This window comes from Sceloporus occidentalis, unplaced genomic scaffold, assembly GCF_023333645.1.
Source record: "Sceloporus occidentalis isolate IW3139 unplaced genomic scaffold, rSceOcc1.0.p SCAF_48, whole genome shotgun sequence".
Classification (NCBI taxonomy): domain Eukaryota; kingdom Metazoa; phylum Chordata; class Lepidosauria; order Squamata; family Phrynosomatidae; genus Sceloporus; species Sceloporus occidentalis.
The window spans coordinates 3,707,645-3,733,114 of NW_028317028.1; the positions used below are offsets into that span (position 1 = coordinate 3,707,645).

The 25,470-nt window shown below is 41.2% G+C and overlaps 2 protein-coding genes across 2 annotated transcripts in view; both read left to right on the top strand.

Moving 5' to 3' along the window:
* The first annotated feature begins 15 nt into the window (after positions 1-15).
* On the top strand, positions 16-11,953 carry LOC149289136 (V-type proton ATPase 116 kDa subunit a 2-like). The gene is made up of 20 exons (XM_089491033.1): positions 16-132; positions 510-588; positions 1,449-1,546; positions 2,765-2,902; positions 3,221-3,321; positions 4,236-4,362; positions 4,797-4,879; positions 5,827-5,920; positions 6,086-6,298; positions 6,481-6,631; positions 6,728-6,867; positions 7,003-7,160; positions 7,628-7,715; positions 7,927-8,045; positions 8,294-8,507; positions 8,798-8,917; positions 9,007-9,129; positions 9,736-9,853; positions 10,890-11,061; positions 11,851-11,953. Exons 1-20 carry the CDS (start codon positions 16-18, stop codon positions 11,951-11,953), a joined length of 2,556 nt encoding a protein of 851 aa, XP_089347159.1.
* Positions 11,954-15,621: 3,668 nt separating this feature from the next.
* Positions 15,622-25,470, top strand: part of LOC149289137 (dynein axonemal heavy chain 10-like) — a 60,270-nt gene continuing 50,421 nt past the window's right edge. The window contains exons 1-6 of the mRNA XM_089491034.1: positions 15,622-15,847; positions 17,311-17,427; positions 19,597-19,621; positions 22,693-22,973; positions 24,403-24,569; positions 25,168-25,276. Of these exons, the coding sequence (XP_089347160.1) occupies positions 15,622-15,847; positions 17,311-17,427; positions 19,597-19,621; positions 22,693-22,973; positions 24,403-24,569; positions 25,168-25,276 (925 nt within the window). The remainder of the gene's footprint in view (positions 15,848-17,310; positions 17,428-19,596; positions 19,622-22,692; positions 22,974-24,402; positions 24,570-25,167; positions 25,277-25,470) is intronic.

Sequence of the window (25,470 nt, forward strand, 5' to 3'; positions counted from 1 at the left end):
TCATCTGATAGCAAGATGGGCTCCTTGTTTAGGAGTGAGAATATGTGCTTGGCCCAGCTCTTTCTGCAGTCCGGTTCGGCATATGACTGTGTCAGCGAGCTGGGGGAGATGGGGCTGGCTGAGTTCCGAGATGTGAGTATGCCTCGGTACCGGCTGTTACGGAGCTGGCAGTATATGCCAATTTTGGAAGGGGATTAGTAGTCATCACTGGCAGCAGAAGAGTTAACTATTAGAGTTATATGAGGAAAAACGTATATTGGTCTCCTTTTTTAAGGGTTAAACTAAGAGATTACGGTTATTTAACTTCTTACGCACTTTGCGTAAACCGGTTATATCCATATTACTCATGGAAGCCTTGCATTTCAATTGAATGACGTAAATTCCTGGCTCGAGTTTTAAAATGCCTATGTAACTGTATGGAGATATATGTATATATGTATATATGTATGTATATATATATATATATATATATATCGTATATAAAATGCTTCTGTATGTTTTATTAACAGCTAAATCCAAATGTAAGTGTATTTCAAAGAAAGTTTGTTGGAGAAGTGAAGAAGTGTGAAGAGCTGGAGAGAATATTAGGTATGTGGGGAGTGAGAAGATATTTCTATTGGTATCTGTAAGTTAGTTTTTCATACTTCTGGAATTTTATTTTAAGCAGCTATAGTCCTCTAACTTTCAGACGTATGATGTACTTATGTTTTAATATATCTTTTTGTTCCGCTGTTTTATTTAAATTCATAGGATACAATTTAAAAAAAGAAATGACGCACTACAAAGATAGTTTTAAATATAATATTGCATTCTTTTTGCAAGTTTGTAACTCTTTTTATTGCCATTGATTACGGTCACAAGCCTCTGTTTTCTGAAGGAAGCGTATGACTTGCATTATCTAATCAGTTTAATTTCACATGGAAACCTCACATATATGATTACAGAACACAAACTAGCCATTTATTCATATTTATTGTAAATCAGTTGATTTGCATTATCTGTCTGTTAATTTATCGGTATAAGGCATAAAGCCATGGAAATATTTTTTTTTTAAATCTTAATATTAGCAGCAGTTATGAATTGTCAGAAATAAATCTTTACCTGTTACTGCAACTTACTAAAGAAAAGTATTTCTTGTTATATTTTCTGTATAACAGAGCATGTGGATTCCGTGTTGTATATGAAAGCAATTCTGATACTTGGTTTTCATGATATTGGACGTATTATTTGTTTGTAAGATTAGTTGCCGGTGACAGCCTAGAGGGTTTGGATCATGTGATTAGCGTTAAGCCGGCTCACCAGTCCTGTTACTTGCTTTCTTCAAGACCTTTGAACATTTACAGTCTGACATTTTGTGTTAATCTTTGTACTTTTGTTGCATAATTAAAGTTACTATGATTAGTGCAATGCCATTTCTGGGTACGTAATGATTTTTATTATGATTACAGGGTATTTAGTCCAAGAAATGAGAAAAGCAGATATATATGTTCCTGAAGGAGCCATTCTACCAGCCGCCCCTGCTCCCAAATATGTGTTAGAAATTCAGGTAATGCCTATTTAGATTTTTATAGACTTTTTATTATAAACTTGTAATTCATGACCAGCTGGCATACACAAATAGGAGAAAGGAGATTATATAATTCACTTCCTGTAGTTCAATTTGCGATCACATTACTACTATGAGATCAGATCCAGCTGACACAATAAAACCTTTATTTCCTTGGTCTTTTGGGCAAAGTAGAATATGGTCACTTATTCTACGTCCCTTTTCTCTGATATGCTTATACATATTCTGCTAGAAGTGTGGGGACTATTTTGGTCTCTTGCTTTTGCTGAAGAGTTGTATAAATATACACAGAATATTTTATTTTTTTTTTGCTCTTCAGGATCTCTTGAGATTCTTGGATATTACTTTTGCACATTTACAGCTATTGGACTACTTTTATACATTATTGTTATCCAATTAGTGGCTCACAAGACTTGTGATGTTCACAAGAGTTGTATTAAAACAATCCTCGTGTTAGACAGCACTCAAATTAAAACAATAAAACTCGTTGATATAACTATATATATATATATATATATATATATATATTATATAAATTACAGGTGGAATGAGAGTGCCCAAGGCCGGCCCGACAATGGAGCCGAGTGGGGCAACCGCTCCAGGCGGCACTTTGCCGCCCCAAGCCCCTTTTTTTTTTTTTTTAAAGCCAAGAAGAGAGAGAGAGAAGGGCGCCGAGTGGTTTTATGTTACCAAGTTGTCAGTACCCGCTCAGCGCCCCTCTCTCCTCTGCGAGCCCTCTAGCTCGGTCTCGGTGCCGGCTTGTAATGTTGAGCACCGGAAGATGACGTAATTTCCAACGCTCAGCATTACAAGCCGGCACCGAGACCGAGCAGAGGGAGACTTACCGCAGGACTGCTGAAAGGTAAGTACGGGGGGGGGGGCGTCATTTTAAAATTCGCCCCAGGCAGCATTTTGTCTTGGGCCGGCCCTGAGAGTGCCCGTGTTATTGGTTTTGTTTTTGCAGTATTAGCAGCATGACTTCCAAATGACCGACAATAATTAATGACATGGTGGAGATCCTCCCGCCATGTTTATTCTGCTGACCAGTCATAAATTTGTGTAAACTCACATGAATAGATACCCAATAGAGATTATAGGTAAATTGTGTGGTAAAAATTGTCCATGTCTGTCTCTTTAAATTGTCTCTTGATCACAGATATAGTAATGTGTTTATGATCCGCTTGTTTCCGATTGCAGGAACAACTGCAAAAGCTGGAAGCAGAATTAAGAGAAGTTAATAAGAACAAGGAAAAACTGCGGAAAAACCTCCTGGAGTTAACAGAGTATACACACATGCTCCGTGTGACCCAGAACTTTGTGCAGAGGTCTATTGAGGTACTCCGTTTTACTTATGTGACAAATATGTCTGTTGTTAACACAAAAAATATTACAAATACTAGTCTAGAAATTTGGAATCAGAAGAGAAATCATTATGATGTCCATAGCAAATTATAGAAAACACTAAAATTGTGCTAAACGTGTCATTTTCTTTTTTTATCTTCTCTTTGGTTTGTTTTTGCATTTGTGTAAATAACCAGAGCACATTAAGGACACAATAACCGAATACAAATGTTGTAACCCTTTCTATGCCGCCTGAATTGGTTTATCTTCCTATAAACACCCAGTTTGATTTGTGTTATGTCTTTGCTGTAGTGTGAAACAACGTCACACACCAGCTATGAAGAATTCCCTACTCTAGAAAAGGACTCCTTAATGGACTATACTTGTATGCAAAGACTTGGTGCAAAACTTGGGTGAGTAACAATGTAGTTTTTATTTTAAAATTCCATTGTTTGTAATTTAATAAGCCAACGGTATTATCATCAGACTCCAGTGTACCTTGCACTTGTATGGAAACATGGTTCCCAATTCTTGATACAAAGAAAATACTCCAGACGAGGCAGTTTATTATGTCTTAGGGAAGATCTGATGAGTGACTTTGTCAACTGTGCCAGCTTTGTGTGCCAGATTGTGTCCATGTGGCACTAGCACACTTTGGAGCTTTGCCATCTGTAATGGTACAGAGTTTGGCAAAGTGAGCACAAGGAGGCAGGGAGACCTAAGGATTTATTATAATGTATTTTACTTTTTAAAGTTGGTAACAGAATGATCCTTAAATGAAACCTCATCCTAGAAAAGATTCACTTGCTTCTGATCATCACGCTTTTTATCTTCCGCTTTGACCTGGTTAATTTCTATTCAGTCCTAGTTCTTTCGCTATTTTTTTTTTCCAATGACTACTACAAAGCCATCTTTTACAAAAAGCTTACATGTCTACAAGCCCTTCTTAATACTCAACAAATTCCAACTACAAACCAAAAAGTCACTTTTATTGTGCAACCCCATCTCTATACTTGCATCCCATCTGTTCCATTCTCATCCAGACAGTAAATTTGCCAACAAGGGCACTTGTGATCTGCTGCGTCTGTCATTCCATTATATACCTTTACCAGACTCCTTTTTCAGATTTACGAAGTCTGGTGATATCGAAAGAATATTTACATTCACATCGCTCAATATAACATAGCAGAGGGTGTCTGGGAACGATATATTACGCTTCATGGCCCATGGACTTGTTTGTTAAGGCCAAAGATGGAGAGGCGGGCATGTTTGGTTTTTTTTGTTTAGTGTTTCGTTTTATGGTTAATGTGGTTCTTTTGTGCTGCAGCTTCATATCTGGTTTAATTCACTATGCCAAGCGGGATTCATTTGAAAAAATGCTCTGGAGAGCGTGTAAAGGATATACTATTCTTACATATGAAGAACTCGATGAGTTTTTGGAAGACCCAGACACAGTGAGTAAACCCTTCTCTGCCCACCGCATAAAGCACATGCGTGTTTGTTTTTCCTATCCCAATGTTTGCACATAGACTGTGTTTCTTCCACCTTAGGCTTAACCCATTTATACCCGCTTGCTGTAGGTATATCTCGGCAGCCAGTGCAATGATCGGTGTCACATTAATCTGTGATCTCTGTAACAAGCAATATGACATGGTTAGCTGAAGCAATGGTGTTTTAAAATGGAAATATGTGTATGTATGATTAAAGTATGTTAATACCGTTTTGGTCCCTTCTCTCTAACAAAAACTTGTTTTATAGTGTATAATAATGAGAAATTATTTGTAATGTATGAAAAAATAATACAATCGTCTGTGCTGTTTTTTTTTTTGTTGTTTTTTTTTTTTAAGTTCTAGTTTCGTTCATGACAACTTAGGTTTTATTTTTGTAGGAAGAACCAGCGAAATGGTTTGTGTTTTTAGTTTCTTACTGGGGAGACCAAATTGGCCAGAAAGTAAGGAAGATATGTGAATGGTAAGTGAAATATTGAAGTCTGCGTATCTATTTCTGTTTTGTGTGTGTGTTTTTTTTTTTTCTTTTCCTTTTTTAAATGTGAAGTTTTATCAACAATGTAGTACACGGTGGTTAAGATAAAAAGTAATAGCAAATACCGTTTTTCAACATGGGTTGACAATTTTTCAGAGACTACTTGCGTTTTGGGCCAGTTCTTGCCTTTGACTACCATTATTAATAATAATGGAGTAAAATTAAATTAGGGTAGCTGATAGTTCCTATAAAGAAGGACAAGGAAGGGAAATACTTACCACCTGCTTTTCTCCTTTGGATATTAACTGGTTATGTGAATGCCGTTTTTAAGTTTAATTTATTTGATTGGGGCTTGTTTCCATACATGGATGCATGTTTGATTGACAAGTGTTAATGTTACAAGTATTCTAAAGTACTTTTTTCTTTTCCCTCTCTCTCTTTTGATCGCTCGCTCTCTCACTCGTCTCATCCTTGTGAATAATATAGTGTCATCAGAGCATCATGGGATCTGGTTTTGCTTTTGAGTTTTTTGCCTGTATATTTGATTTTGTGGGACTTGGGGTAGTTTAATTTTCACTAATGGTTTCCTCAGATGATTCGTGACCATCACATCTTCTTGAGAAACCCCTTTTGTCTCCTTGCTCTTCTCTGGAAAAACCTTTCCATTCAAACTTTTTTTTTTTTATTTAGAATTGTTTAATAATTTTATTATATTATTTACACTTGCATGCTGGGATCTCACGACCCTTTGATAATTGTTTTAATTGATTTTTTTTTTATTGTGTACCACTACTGATATTTTTTTTTTATACTAGTTAATGCTTTTTAGTGCCATTTCCATATTTATGAAGGGTCTTTTTTCAGTAGGTGGTAATTAAGGCAAAGGTTGTAAAGGTCTACAGTGATAACCCATTTTTTTTTTTATCTTTCTCAAGTTATCATTGTCACATATATCCATATCCAAGCTCTGTAGAAGAACGAAAAGGTATAATAACAGGGCTAAGCACTCGTATTCAAGATCTGCATACGGTGAGTAAACCTTGCGCATGTTGCTTTTTAATCTCTTGCCCGGAAAATGAAGAAAAAAACCAAAACACTTTTTCCATGTGGCATCCCGTTTAAACAGTTATTTACTTTTTAATTTGCAATTCTTTCTATAATCTCATTTGACTTTGATATTTTTTTGTGATGCAGGTTATCTCTCAGACTGAAGATTATTTGAAACAGGTTCTGTTCAAGGCATCCGAGTCTGTATACAAATGGGTTGTGCAGGTCAAGAAGATGAAAGCTATTTACCATGTCCTCAATTTGTGCAGTTTTGATGTTACCAACAAGTGCCTTATTGCTGAGGTTTGGTGTCCTGTGGCTGATCTGCAAAACCTCAGGAGAGGGCTTGAGGAGGGCTCGGTAAGCAAGTCAGACTGTTACAATTCTAGTTGACTAGTGAGTAAGTGTGTTTAGTGCCCACTACCTTGCATTTAACCTTTGTAATGTTACTATTAGCATTAATATGGCATTGCTATTACTGACTTGTTTTTCACATTTATTATTTGGTTCATTCATTTTTGTTTTTTTTTTACGCCTTTCAGAGGAAGAGTGGTGCAACTGTCCCTTCATTTATTAACCGGATCCCCAGCACTGAGACCCCACCAACATTAATCCGTACCAACAAATTCACATCAGGCTTCCAGAACATTGTGGATGCTTATGGGGTGGGCAGTTACAGAGAAGTGAATCCAGGCGAGTCACTGGTTGGGGTAAAGCAGGGTTATGGTGTCTGCTTTATGTTGCTGACAAGTATTGTATGGTTGTAACAGCATTTGTTTAACATTACAGCTCCATACACCATCATCACCTTTCCCTTCCTGTTTGCGGTTATGTTTGGGGATTTTGGCCATGGAATCCTCATGACTCTTTTCGCCGTTTGGATGGTCCTCTGTGAAACCAACCCTAAACTACAGCGTACTCAGGATGAGGTAAACACTTTTATCCAATAGGTTCCACGAGTGCTGCGTTCCATGTACCACACTGCACGCTCTCTAAAAGTGCTTAATAGCACAATGACTTGGTTTATCCGTTGTGCTCACCCTGTCTTATTCCGCTCTTGGCAGTTTGTGAAAACCTTTTTTGAGGGCCGTTACATCATCTTACTTATGGGACTCTTCTCCATTTACACTGGTTTGATCTACAATGACTGCTTTTCAAAATCCATGAATATATTTGGCTCCAGTTGGAATGTGTCGGCAATGTTTTCAGATGAGGGTTGGAGGTGAGTATACCTAGTCAACCTTAGACAGAGACCTCTTCACTGCTTGCAGTTGTGGCCTGTGTGACAGCAGGCTTCCATTGGCCTGATCACAACATACATGGTGTTAGTTTATTTTGTTAACACTGCAATATTTCCTTGAGTAGGTTCATGGATAAGCAGTGAATATGTGTTTAAGTATATCAGTTTGCCCAACACTGTGTGTTTAGCTGCAATACCCATAATTAGCCTATATCTGCTAAGGTCCCCTCCACACTAAACTTTGTACTAGTAGGGCAAACTATCCAGTCAAATTATCGCAGCAATTTAAAGGTTGTCTCCGTGTAAGAATTTGTCATACAGTATGTTCTACATATAGCTGTATAGTAAACTTGTTGAACTTGGCAATAAAATGTTGGTGTATCACAATTTTCCAAATGTAGAGAAATAGCTATAAAAGTACTTAAACGTTTCATTTTATTTTTCTCAAGTGATGCAGATTTAACAAACTCCTACTTGACACTGGATCCCAACGTGACTGGAGTACTGAATGGTGTTTATCCATTCGGCATAGACCCAGTGAGTAATCTGAACTCGCTTTACTTGAATGTCACGAGCTAAGTTTCTACTTGATGCAGGTATCCCTTGGCACTTATGTTGTTTCCACCATTTGTCTTATTATAGCACTAGATAGACCTAGATATCATTGTTGCCATTTTCAGGATAACCAGTCTCCCGACACACTTAACGTTTACGTCTGTAAAGCTTGACCACTTGTCTTCGCTTTCAGATTTGGAATTTGGCCACAAACCGCCTCACTTTTTTGAATTCTTTCAAGATGAAGATGTCCATCATTATTGGAGTGTTGCATATGATCTTTGGAGTAGTTTTGAGTTTCTTTAACTATATGTAAGTAATTTCTGTAGGAAATAGTGCTTTGGGATTTTTGTGCTTAAGATGGGATAGCAGCAGCTTGCTTTTCCTTAAAAAAAGGAGATGTGGATTGTTTATGGATTGTTTTTAAAATTGTAGAAGAAATGTGTCTTGCGTTTTATTTTGTCCAGCCTGAAGCTTCTGTGTGTGTGTGTGTGTGTGTATATATGTGTATGTAAGAAATGCGTTTATATAAAATGTCTTTATAATGTTTGTATTATCAGGCACTTTAAGAAGACGTTTAGTGTGATTCTGGTGTTCCTCCCTGAACTCATCTTCATCACTTTAATCTTTGGCTACCTGGTGTTTATGATCGTGTACAAATGGATAGCGTGGACTGTAGTGGACTCAAAGTATGCCCCAAGTGTGCTGCTCCACTTTATACACATGTTCATGTTTACTACGGATGAGAAGAATGTACCTCTTTATGCAGGACAGGTGAGTGAAAACCTAAAAGACTTGCAAAGAAACGTGCACTTTAAGTGCTTTGGTAATCTTTGTAAATGTGTTTTTTTTTTTTTCTTTTTCAAGCTAGAACAAGAGATGTGATATTTAATAATTGACTCGGGAAGTTTTGTTTTATGAAGATAGTGTGGAATTCTGTGGATCATGTTAATTAGCTTGTCAAAAATGATTCTGAAATAATGCCATCTTGGATTTTTGAAAGAAGTTTACTTCTATATGTTCTAGATTGCTGTGTTTAATAAACTTTCTTGTTCTTATCTTAGTTTGGTTTACAAGCATTCCTGATGGTGATAGTGTTCCTGTCTGTACCCGTTTTGCTGCTTGGGAAGCCCATATATCTGTACTGGCAGCACCATGGAGGTCAGACCTTTGGAAGTTACAGAGTAGGTGTTAACATGCAATTCAATTATTCCCAAATCACATTTTATTTCTACGTTGGCATATATGCGATTATACTTGGCTTTGTCTGCAGAATGGATATACCTTAGTACGTCGAGGAAGCGAGGAGGATATTTCCCTGCTCAGATCCCATGATTTAGAAGAAGGAGAGGACCATACTGAGAACGAAGCACAGCGAGAACGAAGCAAAGAAGAGGTGAGGGTTTTTTTTTTTTTTTTTTTTAAATAGATAATCGAGTAAGCAACTTTATCTGTTGAAGTAAATAATGCCATATAAAATATTGGTTACATTGAACAAAACCTTGCAAAATAATCTTTTTTTTCTTTTTGCTACTTAAAGACAGCCTACAATAATGGGAGTGCAAAAAAACTAATTTAAAGCCACTAAGAACCAATTATTGTGCCTCACAAGAAAACTTGATCATCTTGCGAGGTGCTAATGCGTCGCGCTCCATGCACCAGTGTTATTAATGCATAGAATTCCTAAGGAAGGTTAACTTTTTTATAAAATTGCCTTTTTCATTTACTGTTTACTGTTGCACGTATGGATAACGGGATCATGTCTAAATAGTGCTCTCATGTTAACCAGACAAGCCATGATTTGTCCTTTTCGTCTATCCTCTGAATGTTTACTTACACGGAAGCTTTTTTGAGTGATTTAGAATTTTACAGAATGAGAGAATTATTTCCAGGGTGAGCTTGGGTAATCGTAGCTGGGAATGATGTTTCCAGTTCTTCATTTAGTTATTCAGCAGATTTAGGGGCCGAACAGCACATTATAATATTTGTTTCTGTCTTGCAGTTTGATGTTGCCGAAGTATTCATACACCAGGCCATTCACACCATTGAATATTGCTTGGGATGCATCTCCAACACTGCTTCCTACCTCCGGCTCTGGGCATTAAGCTTGGCTCATGCTCGTAAGTCCGTCTCCTGTAAGACAGCCTTTCAAAAGCAACCACTGAATTTTCCTTACAGAAAATACTCAAAAGCATACCTTTTAAAATAAGCCATTGCCGGCTACTCTTACCCTTTAGAAGCTAATTCAGACGAATTTGATATTTTGTTAACAAAAGATTCAAATAAGGGATATGCACTCAAAATAAATCAGGAAAACACTTGGGAAAAAAAAAACCTTTTAGTATATCACAGGGAGCTTCCTTGTGCACGTAACCCCTTATGTTTGTGCAAATATTCAATCATCAAAACCATAGAAGAGCTGCTCAACAGTTCATTAGTACATGAGTGCCTTCAACAAATTGATCATATTCTTTAATTCAAGAAACAGATTTGTTCTAGAATGTGCCGTGAGTATTGGATAAGTCTCATAATGTGACGGTGCCAGGCATATAACAAAAATCTCAAGGTAGTATAAAAAAGTCCCACTCGCTTGCCTCCAAAAAAATAAAAATACAGCGGTTTCACTGTAAGCCTCAGCGTGTAGCGTCCGATGTAAATTGCAGGGAACATTCTCACCTAAGGGGCCAGTTCACCAGTTTCATGGAAGATTTGTATTGCAAGAAAAGTGTTGGCTCGAGTGCGCTCGATCTTGTATAAATAAAGAGAAGTGATGCTCCCGGGAGGGGGAGGGGAATAGGCAGCAAGGCTGTGCTCTTTGGACAATGCTGTCCTTCGTAGCCCCGATTGAAGATATTTTGTAAATCTGGTTGGTATCGCTAGCAGTAGTTTTGTGGAAGATGGAGAAAAAGTGGCCTTGCAAAATTTTAAGTGGTGACAAGAGGATCAGGTGCTGACTAGAGTCTTGTAGGATGGGGAGCTTAAGGTTGGAAATTAATGTCTGAAGGTATTTTGAGATGGTCACTCCTGGGGGCAAAGGCACATTTTTCATGTTTATATTCTTTATTTGATGTAAATACACACACACACACATGAATGAAAACGGTGCTTTCTAATTCTGCTCAGCGAACGTATTACCTTTACATGTTGCCTTCTCAGAGCTTTCAGAGGTCCTATGGGGAATGGTAATGAGGATGGGTCTCCGTGTCTCACCTAGCGTTGGGGTTTTCCTGCTCGTACCAACCGTGGCTGTCTTTGCGGTGTTAACCGTATTTATTCTTCTCCTCATGGAGGGTCTCTCTGCTTTCCTACATGCACTTCGATTACACTGGTGAGTTATATAAAATACATAGGAAAGTCAGTTTACTCTTACGGGAACTTGGTTTTGAGGTTAGATTAAAAAAACCATCAGTGATTCAGTACTACAGAGCCTATATTGTCTATATTGGGCCATTGTACAAAGAACTATTAAGATGTCATGTGGGCTATGGGCTTCCTCATAATTTTTACCTGTAATATCTTATTGGTAAATTACCTGATTTGAAATGTCTGCTGTACAGCCATTTTTTTACATATCTATCTATTAAGGTAGAAAATGTCCATCTTTACTCAAATTTGGTACATTTCTTTGGGCCATCATAGAAAAATATGTACAGCTTTTGGGACATCAGAGGGTGCTCTTCAAACAGAAATATTACCCTTTCACTACTACAAATTTCACAAATATATTGTGTGGGTTCTTAACTGTCATCAAATTCTGTTTGTATGTGCACCCCCATACAGCTTCTTGGCAAAGACATTGGTTTATTATAAAACTTTTCAGAGTTGGAGTGCTTAATACATTTTCGGACAAAATGATAAATATCCTTGCTAGATAATACAAGACTAGTTCACGTACGAAAGAATATTCCTGTTTGCATAGTAACATAGTTCATAAGGTTGAAAAAAGACCAAAGTCCATCAAGTTCAACCTATATACATATTGTGTCCCTACTGTGTTGAATATAAATAACTGAAATAACCATAATAATATAAATAACTGAAATGATAACCAGATTGTCCAGTTTTTGTATGTATGTGAAGATTATATGTACATACGTGTGTTTCTGTCTTTCAACAGGGTGGAATTTCAAAAGAAGTTTTATTCTGGCACAGGATACAAATTTACTCCCTTTTCCTTCCATCACTTGTCTTTACACCTTGACGGACAGCCTGTCCTGTAGCGTGCCGTGGGACAAGCCAAGTTGCGTGTAAAAACCATATGTAAAAGCAATGCTGTGCAGCGTGGGAGACTGCCTTGTTAGTAGAAGCACAGAGACTTATAAATGCTACATATTAATGCATTGCGATATGTCTTTCATTTTATTTTTAAGAGGCCAATCCCCTTACATCAAGAATGTACCCCAAGTCCATGTTTGCCTTTATAGATACAATTCTTTGTAAATTATTAATTCTTAACTTATAAACCCATACACACCTGTAAATTGACTTTCTTTTGAAAAGTTGGTAGGACGATATTAAGCAAATCATTCCTTTTGATTTATTCAGTTGCCCGATTTCATCGTTGGGTTGTAGATTTCCATTTTTTTAAACTGCCAGTGCCTCTTCTTGTGTTAATATCCTCGGTCAAATCTTCAGACGTTGAAGCTGTATCTTGTCGGAGCAGAGGACATCCTGAGCTGGTACAAGCATTCAGCTGTGCTACCTCAATTACACAGAACCAAGTTTGTTTAATCAGGCGAATAGCAATTACAAGGTTATTCCGTGCCTAACGTTAGCTTCCATTTGGATAACTTAATTTTAATTATTTTATTTATAATCTTATAGTAACTGTATGATGAATTGTGATTGGGACAGTGTGTAAGAATGGAACAGAATTTTATATATTTGTAAGATTGCGTGCATCGGAAAAATGCCTGCTTCTGTAAACCAATTCCGCCATACAGTATTTTTTCCGGACATGATGATGCCAATGTATTTCTTTCCTGGTAAACGTTAAGCATGGATAACAATTCAAATGGTCAATTTAGACCATTAACGGATGTATCAATTGTAACCACTGTACAGATTAAATTTCCGCTTACATTCCATTAAACGTTTTATGTTGGGTTTCCAGTTGTAATGTTATGAGCGTGAATAAGATTTATACAACTCATGTGATTTATAGAACTTTTCCTTTGGTTGCTCTGTCTTGCGGTTTCTTTTTATTGTCCCTAACTTTTTCTTCTGTATTTTTGTGGTTTTCCATATACTGTATGCATTCCTATTTCAGCTACTCGCTGGCTGTCCCAAACTGTGAACGTTTCCCGGACTAATCGGTTAAATAAAATTAACAGCTTGCCATTTGAAAGAGCACTTGTCTTTTTTTATTTTATTTATGGAGAAACTGGTATTAAGAGGGTAGAAATTACCTTAAGTTATGATACTGGGATCTTTAGCTTGGCTTTCTTTTAGCTATTTAACCCTAAGCTATGTTTAGATTTCTCCATACTGGCAAATTTTACAAAAAAGTTTTATATTTACCTTCAAGATGACTTGAAATGTTAGAAATGCAGACTTAGGGTGCTGTTGCTAATACACCAAGGTCTATATAGGTCTATATTCTGCATACGCATCACACACTACTGCAAGAATCATCACTTTAACGCTCCCAACCTACAAAAAAACGTATCTTAACGTACAATGGTAAATAATAAGCTTTATTCATGGTATGATAAATATTTTTCTTTTTGAGGTTTTAGGGTGGGCTTAGGCTAGAACTTCCTAAAATGTGCATAGTACTGATGAATTTTAGCTTATGATGGCTTTTCATTTTGAAAAATTCAAAATGATTCCTTCACTAAGGTGATATTTATTATCCCAATGAGGATGCACAGAGTTCAACAGTAAATACAGTCGCAATCAAAATTATTCAACCCCCGTTGCAAATCAGGTTTATTTAGACTTTCAGCTTAATAAAATAAAAGCTATTGAAATAGCTTTACACAACAAAAGTGGTTTACCCAAATTCAACTGAAAATGCAACTTCTAACGACTTCTCCAGTCTCAGAATTAATCAACCCCCTGATTAGAATCCCTCACAACAGCACACGTATGCAAATCAGATGTCGTATGAAGCACACTTGATGTAACTAAGCAAGGGCTTCCTTAGTTGCACCCGCTGGAACATATAAAATACCTGAACTGCCTAGGTGTTTGTTTGAACTGTATGTTAGAAATATGTCAGAAGTATGGTCCAAAAAGTTAAGAGAAGAGACCATTGCCTTTCGCAAAAAAACAAGGGTACAAAAAGATAGCGAAGGCACTGAATGTTCCTAGAGACGCCGTTGGAAGCATAGTTTGTAAGTTCTATCAATGACTGCAACCAGATTTCTGAGAAGACAGGTTAAGAAAAACCCTTGCGTGGCTGCAAAAGACCTGCCGCAAGACTTGGTGGCAACAGGCACTGAGGTTTCGGTGTGCACTGTAAGATGCATAGTAAATGCGGAAGGTTTCCATGGAAGAACTCCAAGACGTACACCACTACTGACCCAAAAACACAAAAGTCGTATAAAGCCACAGCTGTTTTGGGATCTTGTTCTGTGAAGCTATAAAAAATAAAAATGAAACTTTTTCAGCCCGATGGATCAGAGGTATGTCTGGGGGAAGAAGAAAGAAGCATACACTGAACAAACACTCTGCCTACAGTTAAGCATGGTGGCTCGGTGATGCTGCTTTAAATCTTCTGGCATTGGAACCCTGCAGCGTGTGGAAGGCAAGATGGATTCATTGAAGTATCAGAAAACCCTAGGAGAAAACTTCATGCCATCTGTGAGTAAGCTGAAGCTTTGGGCGTCTATGGACCTTCCAAGAGGACAATGATCCCAAGCATACCTCTCATTCTACCAAGGCTTAGTTGCAGAGGAAGTCCTGAAAGGTTCTACAGTGGCCATCTCAGTCACCTGACTTGAACCCTATAGAAAATCTCTGGTGGGATTTGAAGAAGGTTGTTTCAGAACGCAAACCAAAGAATATTTCTGAACCGGAGGCCATTGCTCATGAAGAATGGGCTAAGATTCTTCAGGAACGCTGCCAGAAGCTGGTGTCTGGCAATGCATCTCCTTTGCAGCAGGTCATAAAAGCAAAGGGGTGCACTACTAAGTACTAAAGATGCTTGCAATGAAGGGGTTGAATAATTTTGAGATCGGAGGACTCATTATAAGCACTGGCGTAACTACAGCGGCTGCAGTTGGGCCCAGTGCAACTCCTTCTTCCTGTTTCCTTGTTCAAAATAGTTTAGGAAGGGCCCTTTCGACCTGGACCGCACCGACCAAGGCCAGAAGGGCACTTTTCTAAACTATTTTGAACCGGCACAGGGAGACAGGAGCATATCGGGGGTCACGTGACATCACATGACCCAGCGGTGAAACAGGTTTCCGCACTGTGAGGGAAAGCTGCAGGAGCAGTAAGAAGTAAGCGGGGGCGGGCGGTGGCATGTATGTATATATGTATGTATATATGTGTGTGTATACTTATGTGTGTTTGATCATGGATGTGGACTTGTATGTGTGTGAGCATGCATGTGTACTTTGTGTGTGTGAGCATGGATGTGCACTTGCGTGTGTTTAATCATGGATGTGGACTTGTATGTGTGTGTGATCATGGATGTGTAATTTTATGTGTGTTTAAGCATACATGTGCACTTGTGTGTGTGTGTGTGTGTGAGCATGCATGTGCACTTGTGTGTTTTTACATACAAAGTTCTATTCGCGATATAGGCCACTTTGCAGCGTAAGGATATCGAACAAGCCTTAAACTAATGTACGCGCATTTAGACGGAACGTAGGATGTAGTGCCGGTAGCGTGGCGTTGCCAGGGCAACAACAAACTGGTAGACACTCTGCTTGAGAAGATGGCCCTGGACGACCCACGCTTGGAATGGATCCGGGACCGGGTGTACTCTGCGTTCAGCCTCTCCGACCCGGCCTGCTTTGAAGAGCTGCTCAACCGAAAAGACGGGGAACACGAAGCCAAACTGCTGAGGTTCCTGAACGAAACGTCCGAGGAGGAGGGTGCCTCGGCCCTGCTCTTCTTTAAGAGTATCAGAGAAGAAGAGGTGGACGTGGAGATAGCAGTAGGTGAGATAGAAGAGACATCACGCTTCCTCTGCATTAACTTACTGGCCATGGGCGAATAAAAACGGAATAACTTACTGGTCTTGTTGGTGCTTGAACTATGCGCTCCACAGGCAGGGGGCGCTGTTTTCCCATCACGCTGTTTAGTAAGGGCTTTAAAAATATCGAGGTACATAGGAATCAAGTATGGCTCCCTGCTTTGCCTTTACCTGCACTGGCTCCATGGGAGTTCATCTCTAATGTGTTTTCTATGAAGAATGAACATCCTTGATACATATATAATCTTAAAAGAAAATGTTTAGAAATACTTTTTGTTATATAATTATATAAAATATAAATTATATAAATAACTTATATTTTTGACAGTGGATTATTTATGTGTAATTATTGTGTATTTATTTACATAGCGCCATCATATTCCGTAGTGCTGTACAATGGAAAAGCAATACATCTAAAAAATAAAAAAAAATAAAAAAAAATTCACGTACCAAGTTAAACTTCAGGAACAAAAAGTAAGGAGGGTCAATCTTAATCAAGCTCATAATCTACAGGAAGATCTGGCTTATAGCAACGGTATCCCACCTTAACCATAGTAATGATGTTACTAGACATAGGTATAAATTAACTGAAGAGAAAAATGTCACATAGACCTACACGTAAACCTCAGAAGTCTCTTTTTCCATCTAAAGGAGAAACCTCCGAGGACTTGAAAGCTTTTTGTAGCTTAGTCTTATAAATGGTATCTTTCACTTTCACTTACATTTTTTTTTGGGTTCTTTAGTTCATGTGACGTTTATTCTTTTAACCACGTCATTAAAATGCATGTTAGATGTGGGAGCTTAGTAAATATTTTTGTAAGCCCCTTATTATTATTATTATTTATTGTTTTATATAGCACCAGATTCCGGAGCGCTGTACAATGGGTAGACAGGACATAACAATTAGTATATAACATAACAAGATCGCATACGGAAACAGGTGAGGAGGGCCCTGCTCAAAAGAGCTTACAATCTAAAAACGTAAAGGCTGCCCTGTATATTATGTAAACTGCTCATTTCACTGATACAGTACTAGTGAAAGATATGGTTTGCGGGAGATGTACTTAGAAGCAGATGGTTCAGCAGCGAGAAATAGATAATCGGCCCTAATAAGCACTCGATTATCAGCACTGAGTATCCCAACCTACAGCAATATTACGCAACTTACATTAATGTCAGATACAGCATTTAGACAGAGGACAAAGTGAGTTTTTGACAAAGTTTCATGTAATGTTAGCGTACAGAAGGTAGCCTAGACTGCGCTACCTGTCTTTGGTTGGCACGAGGCTATTCTGGGGGATGTTGGTACACAGGTGCGCACAGAAATGTATGGCGTGGAGCAGTCGCGTTCGGCTTGTTCCGTATGATTTGGGTGAGAAGACGGACATGTTAAAGTGTTGCTTTGTTTGTGTGTACTTCTTCTCCCAGAGCCAGAAGAGCTTTTGAAGCTTGGCAGCGATACCCCACCTGAAGAAAATGCTAACATTTCTCCGGAAGCAGAAGAGCCGAAGGAGGAGTACGGGTTACCAATCTCATCCGATGCCGGTAAGGGTCATCACAGCCTGATTTTTCTAACACAATTAACTTAGCAGTCTTTAAGTGATTGGGGATAGAAAGTAAAGGATTTACATGATGAGATATTGGGAGTCTGTGCTTTATGTGAAATAATATTCATACTTCCCAATCTGAGCATTGAAAACCGTTCAATGTCTGGAAGCCTTTTCTTTGGGGTGACACAAGTATGGAAAAGGCAGGATTTGCAAAGTATTAGTAGACAGCTTGTTTATAAAGAGGCTTTGCCCACTTTCACCCAACTGGAATAAGCAGAATTTTTTTCCCCTCAATTCTCTGAGGTAAGATAAACACGTTACAGAGCATCAAATACAGAGTCACATTATATGACCAGTATGCAGATACATTACAGAAAGGAACATCATACATGGAAATTGTAGTTCAAGTAATAGTCGCGCGGTGAAGGCACAGAAGAACGGCTATGAACTACTGAGGTGGGTGAACCAGTAACATTGTGTAGACCGTGACCGTCGGGCATCACAGGGCTAGCCCACAAAGACCGACCCTCAATACAGATAGCTCTGACGGGACAACATTAGGAGAGAACCAACACCGATGGTAAATGTATTCGGGCTAATTGATCGATATGGCATAAGAAACACGAGACATTGAGAGCCAATGAACAAGAAACCGGGTACATCATAAGAGTAAAGATACCCCCCAGAAGGGGAAGACGAAGTATAGCCGGGTAAGCGCAGAGGTACCCAGTATGGTGGTGTCATGAAAATTCTATGCAAAACAAAAGAAAACAATAATAGAACGAAACAAAATGAAACATGTCCGTCCCAGGGTCCAGCGGATAACTCCGCTACGGAGTCGTCTAACTAGAAACACTAACAGGGAAGTGTACACAGATAAGTGTGAGAGAAGGGCCATACATCCAATAAGCTAGGGGCACTATAAGCCTACAGGGAAACAGGCAGTGGGCTTTGCTCAAGAGATGTTACATACGACCTCCAGTGAAACCATTTAAGTTCCACTTTATGACCCGCACCCTTAGCAGACCACACTAAAACTTCCATCTGGTAGATGAATTCGACCTGATTAACCCAGGCCATAAGAGAGGGAGGGGTGGCTGATTTCCAGTGGCGGGGGAGGACCGTGTTGGCCGCATTGATCAGGTGAAATGTCAAGGACTGTTTGTAGCTAGTGAAGGGGGTGGGCGTGTGATGAGCAGAATGGCCTCAGGAGAAGCCTGGAAGTCTGGATTGGCTACGTCTCGGAACGCTGTTGTTACGGAATCCCAGAAGGGTCTAATATCTGGGCAGGACCACCAAATATGCAACAGGGAACCAGGATGAACACCGCACCTCCAGCAGATAGGGGATACCTGAGGAGCGAACCTGTGAATGTCCAGGGGAACTCTATACCATCTCGTGAGTATCTTGAAAGACGTCTCCTGCATCCGGCTAGACACCGAGCCCTTGTGGATTATAGAAAGAATTTTGGACCAGTCTTCCAGGGCGAACGAGCATTCTAAATCTCTCTCCCAAAGGCTAAAATAATACGGCTTGGCCACCGGTTCCGGGGACAGTAAAAGTGCGTACAATTTAGATAAGAGGTGGGGGGGCTCCTTCAACTCAAGGCAAAACCTCTCCAATTGCGTAAGCGGCCTATCCATATGCGGCAGGACCGCTAAGGAGAGCACAAAATGCCTGAGCTGATGGTAGAGAAACTGGAGGGAAAAGGGATGGGATCCCGGACCTAACAGAGTCCCCATGGGTTTCAAAGCCGTCCCACTGACCACATGGCAGAGGCGGAGGGTATGCATCCCTGGAGGAGGGAAAGCCTGTAAGCTACCCCCCGAGGGATGGGCAGAGAACGTGACGCACCTCGCCGGGTCTCGGATCCATGGCAGCGCAGCTACAGGACACGTCAAGAAAGAACCCTCCAACGCTACCCATTGTTTGACAGAGTCGACAGACCATTCGATAACGCGGCGCAGATGGGATGCCTGCCAGTATAGTTCTAATCAGATAGGAAAACGCCAAGCGCGAAGGCCTTCCCCTCCATATATAACGCAGGAAGGTTCTCCGGCATCTCCGGAAAAAAGATCTCGGGAGAGCTATGGGTAGGGTCTGGAAGAGGTAAAGGAATCTGGGTAGGAGATTCATCTTTATGACCCCCACCCTCCCAAACCAGGATATATGGGGATAAGCCCATTTACGTAAGTCCGACTCCAGAGTGGACAGTAAGGGCTAAAAATTAAGAATGCGCAACTTGGAGAGGTCCACGGGAATAAGCAAACCCAGATATTTAAGAAAATCGTCCTTCCATTTAAAGGGGAACCTAGTCCCAATGTGGTGACATATTGGCGAAGGGATATGAAATCCCAGGATTTCCGATTTGGAAAGATTGATTTTATAATTAGATAATTCCTGGAACCTGGCAAGCTCCGACAGGACAGCCAAGAGGGACTGAACCGGGTCAGTGAGAGTCAAGAGTATGTCGTCCGCAAACAACGATAAGGTGTGAGAGCGGGGTCCTATCTGAACCCCCTTAATGTCCGGGTGTGCCCGGACGGCGTTCGCAAAAGGTTCGAGCGGCAAAAGGAAGAAAAGGGGGGAGAGAGGGCAACCCTGTTGCGTGCCGTTCGACAACATGAACGGGTCAGATAGTATGCCATTAACGGCCACTCTCGCGGTTGGAGAATCATATAAAGCCTTAACACAGGTCAAGTAGTGACGTCCAATGCCAATTCTCCACAGGACCCGGAAAAGAAAGGACCATGACACTCGATCGAACGCCTTCTCAGCGTCCATCGAGGCCACGATCATCGGAAGTTTTTGAGATTGGGCGTGGGCAATGATGTTGACTACTTTGATAGTGTTGTCCCTGGCCTCGCGCCCGAGGACAAACCCCACCTGGTCGGAGTGTATAAGATGGGATAAAAAGGGTTGCAGGCGATTAGCCAAAATTTTTGAGAATAACTTCAGATCAACGTTGATCAGAGAAATGGGGCGAAAATTACTGCACAAATCCAGGTTCTTGTTGGGCTTAGGGATGACCACAATATGCGCGGCTAGGGCTTGTGGGGCAAATGGAGTGCCCTGGGCAACAGCATTAAAGAACAAGACCAAGTGGGGGCCAAGAATGGGGAGGAATTTTTTATAGTACGAAATGGTAAAACCATCTGGGCCAGGGCTTTTGCCAGCAGGAGAGGATTTGATGGCCTCGGCAACCTCTGCTAGTGAAATCGGTTGGTCAAGAAGAGCCCTGGCATCGGGTGGTAGAGTTTTGGTGATGAATTCCGATAAATAATCGGTGGTGGCCTCCACTGATCCAGAGAGGGGAGTCCCCGGGCGTGGCAGGTTTTACAGGGAGGTATAATATTGTCGAAAGCAGTCAGCAATCTCTTCCAAGCGGAAACAAAGCAGATTGGCCGGGTCCCTAATACGGGATATATAGCTCTGTGCCCTCTTCGCCCTCAGCGCCCGTGCCAGGAGCCTGCCAGGTTTGTCACCGATTTCGTAGAACTGACGCCTCACCAGAAGAAAGTTATGCTTAGTTCTAGCATCAAGGAGGGCCGCCAACCGTGTGCGTAGGGCCGATAGTTCTACCTGAGTAGAAGGGAGTAAGGTTAATTTGTGGCGGGCCTCCAGGCGGGCTATTGGTTGCGTAAGGTCTAAAATAGTGGCCGAGTGGAGCCTCTTAACGGAGGCACCCAACTTTATCAGGTGGCCCCGCATGACAGCTTTATGTGCTTCCCATATGACTGGCACCGATACGTCAGGGGTGACATTCTCCTCTAAATAATGTTTAATGTTGGAGGATAATTGGGACACATGGTGGGGGTTGCTCAATAGATTTTCATTAAGTCGCCAATGCCAGTTAGTCTTGTGGAGATCAGAGAGATTGAGTTTCATAAAGACCGGGGCGTGGTCACTAAGGGAAGCCACACCAATTCTAGCCGAACGCAGGCGCGCGAAAAAAAAGGCGTCTATGCGTGAGTATTTACAATGGCTAGGGGAAAAGTAAGTGTAATCCCTCTCATTTGGATGGAGGGTCCTCCACGCATCCAACAACTGGTTTAATCTCAATTGGTGAATCACTTTGCGTATCATTGAAAAAGGGACATGAGAGCTCCCAGAGGAAGTATCGATTTTAGGGTCCAACACCCTCCTGTTTGGACAGGATCGAGGTGATAAATCGGGCTTGGTTATTATTGGGGGCATATAGATTAGCCAGAGTAATTTTGTGAGAGCCTACATAGCCCTTGACAAAGATAGCCCTACCCTCGTCATCTTTCCAAGTCTCCCAGGGTCGGAAACGTAAATACTTATGTATGAGGATAGCTACCCCCTTGGTCTTGGAGGAGGGGGAGCTGGAAAGAAACGAGTGCGTGAAGTGCCTATTAAGAAGAGGGAATTCCCTGTTAGCAGAAAAATGCGTTTCTTGCACAAAGCCAATGTGTGTCTTAAAGGAGTGGAGAAACGCTAGGAGTTTAGAACGTTGCTGAGGTTTATTGAGGCCTCTAATATTCAAAGAGACCAGATTAAGAGACTTAGATGCCATTTAAAGGGGTAGGAGAGCCCTGTGGAGGGAACAGCCGATACCCTGGACCTCTGGGACATGCAAAGGAAACAATAAAACAAAACAACAGAAACCAAACTGTGTGGAGTGTGTGTAATGTGTGGTGTGAGAAAAGGGACAACATCCCTAGTAACAATGCGGTAGCAATATGCAGGGTGAGCACGGGGACTGCAAGCAGGCCCAAATCTACTGTCCAAGCGTGGACAGGAAGGCTCTGGGGGGGGTTGCCGAGGAGGGCAAAGGAGAAAGGGACCTAAACGGTCCCAAGACGGGAGAGTGAAGGGACTGTACTGTATGTCCCCGTCTACGGAACTTAAACGAGGCGAAGACGCCGCGTAGGGGAGTGAAGCCATAAGGGCCGACGTAACGGCGGAGGAGCGATGATCACTCTGCATGTAAATAACGAAAAAATAGTAGAAAAAAAGGAAAAATGTGTGTGTAATGACCGAGGGCGATATAGAGGCTGGAGAGATCCAGTCCACCACTAGCACGACAGCAGGGCCCGACTCACGGGGGGGCCATAACGGTACACGAAAAAAGTATCAGCAGAACCATGGCGTGTTGGGTGTGGTAGATGTAGTGTAGAGTACGGGGAGCGACGCGTGTACGACAATATCCCGGACGAACGATCGAACAACAGAAAAAACAGAGGAAACGGAAAAAAAAGTGCGTAGAGTTCAGTAGACATAGTCCATGTCACCACAGGGCCATGAAACGATACAGCACTCACGGTCGAAGCAGTCAAAGGTCTCGGACCGTAGAATGTCAGCCAGCCAGGACACAGGACTCGTCGCAGGATCTCAGTGAAGTGTGCGAGGCCGGGAACGAAGCCTGTCAGTCAGGGGCACCATCTGCCTGTGCCGCTGCGGTCGTAGCTCGTCGAGTCCTCTTTCTGCGGTGCGTCGGAGCCGTCCAGGACTTGGCAGGTTCGGTGAGTTGCTTTGGAGCCGTAATAGAGAGTTCCCAGTTCGGGAGACCAATAGCCGGTAGGTCAAGTTGAGTGAGGAAAGACTCTTGATCGCTGTGGTGACGACGGGTAAAGACATCCTTGTCTCTACGGGCGATGAGCCTAAATGGGAAGTCCCACCGATAGGGTATATTCGCTTCTCGAAACGCTGCCGTGATGGGTTTGAGGGCACAGCGTTTCTGTAGGGTGATTGGGGAGAGATCCTGGAAGATCCGGATCTGTTCCCCCTCGAATACCGCCTCCTTAACGGAGTATTCGTGCAGGCAACATACCACGTATCTCGGTGGTGCCGAAGGGGGCCCCTACGACGAAGTGCCCGATGGGCCCTATCGAACTGTATCGGGGTGTCGTCGGGTTGCTGGAGGACCTTGTTAAATAAAGATTGTAGCGTCTTGCGAACGTCGGCTGCCGAAACTGATTCGGGTAGGCCTCTGATGCGCAGGTTAATGCGTCTTCCCCGGTTATTCTTCCAATTGTCTGTGGAGAGCAGTAAAATGTTCCGAGTGGTCGCGGTACATGTCCTACAAGGCATCGACGGTTTCACAGGTCTTAATTTGGTCTTCCTCTAGTGTAGCAACACGGTCGCCTATATGCTGGACGTCTTGTTTGATCGAGGTAAGGTCAGCTCGAACCCCGTGTAAGGCCTGGTCCAAAGCGGCGTCGATCACCGAGACCAAGTCCGCCTTGGTGGGTACCTGTTTCAGGGCGTCCTGCCAGGTAGGTGCCACTGGCGGGGGGTCCGGGAGCGTAGAGTCTTGGTCCAGCGAGGCGTCATCGGAGCATTCGCTAGCTCGACTCGAGGGAGAAGGCGCCATCTTGGACGCATGGCCCCGAATGTCGGAGTCTTGAGAGCCCCGGAAAAAGTGCCGAACCGAGGTCGCCAGGTGTTTCTCCTGCGTGCCGGAGGACTTAGGAGTGCCAGCAGAGCGGTTGGACTTCCCCATGGTCGCGGCAGAGTAAGTTAGGCGTACTTAGTTCCGAGACGGTGGACAGAGCTGCGGTCTTATGCAGCCATCTTGGATCGGTGTCGGCCCCGCCCCCCCGAATAAGCAGAAATTGTCTATAGCTGCGGCATTCGGATAAACAAACACCGACCCCCTTCGTTTGTTTCAATAATGGAGCTTAGCAATACGCATTTCTAGTGGTGTGTATAGTATATAATATAGGGAAACCTTACTTGAAATTTTTTATTGGGTATGCCATGGTTGGGGCATACAGAGAGAGAAACCACTCTCCTTGTATGATATGATTAAGAAATTAAATAAGTGGTAAGTGGCTTGAAAAGTATGTAACATACCAGTAAAGAGTTAATTTACACCGGTTTCTCTCTTTTTAAATGAAATTCAGTAGACTGTCTTTATCCTTTACACCCCAGCTATAGATCTGATGATACGTGAACTGATGTGTTCTTATTACACAAATGACTGTTTTTTTCCCCTTTGATTTAGAAGAAGAGCAGGAACCACCGAGAGACATTACTACTCCAAATAAAGACTCAGACGCAAAGGCTATTGTGAAAGCAGAAAACTCAGTCCTTCTAGAGACAGGAAGTGTTACTGAATCAGCTCGTGGAGAAACCCCTGAAGAAGAGGAGGACCCTTACACTCCCCTCACTGTGAGTACTTATGTCTGTTAAACATCATATATAACTGTTAACTACACCGAACCTAAAAGAAAGGTACGCGTACCTAACATTCACGTTTGTGTTTGCCCGTGATCCACAGATGTGGCTTTTCACCTTCAGTCTATTACTTTATTGTATATGTTTATGGTTCATAATTCAATCTATATTTCTGGTTTGCGAGATGGGGTGGATGTTTCATGTTAGTACAAGTGTGAAAATGATAAATAATTATATCGATCTATCTAGAAATTTACATAGAGAGAAAAAGAGAAAACTAGATATATAGTCATAGTCCATCTGCTCTTCATGTTAGAGAAAGAGAAGAAACAAGCCAATACGATAAACAAACCAAAAATGGTGATTCTATAGCATTATCACGGTAGGAGAAGAGAATCGAGAATATATATAATTAACAATAACTTTCTACATACTGGTACAGAAACAGAAGAGGGTCCTGCTCTATCAAGCTTACACATAATGTTAGTAACAAATTAACACTGAAAGTCAGAAATACCTTTTATTCATTTTAATTGTTACTTTTGAATTCTGCATTCTGATAATTTTTCTTTTTTTTTTTGTTTTGTTCCAGAAAATTATCAAGCAAACAGTTTACCGCACGGTTCTTCATGTCTCTTTCAACTGCATCCCTGAGGAATTCGCAAACTCCAATGCTTTATTTTTCCTCCGAAATACAAAAGGTGACATTTCTTATCTGTAAACATTAAACGGAATGCTCTTGCTACTTGTGGCTGCTTCTCTATGTAGAATAAGATTCAATTGCAACTCTTTATTATCATTATCAGTAGGATTTTAAATCACTACTAGCATGTTTTTGGAAGCACGTTTATTTTTGTTGTTAAAAATATTGTCCTTTTGGTGCCATACTATCCAC

Coding starts and splice junctions, on each gene's coding strand:
- LOC149289136 (XM_089491033.1), top strand. CDS start 16: ATGGGCTCCTTGTTTAGGAGTGAGAATATGTGCTTGGCCCAGCTCTTT. Junction 3,322..4,235: donor AGACTTGGTGCAAAACTTGG/GTGAGTAACAAT, acceptor TTTGTGCTGCAG/CTTCATATCTGGTTTAATTC. Junction 7,161..7,627: donor TTTTCAGATGAGGGTTGGAG/GTGAGTATACCT, acceptor ATTTTTCTCAAG/TGATGCAGATTTAACAAACT.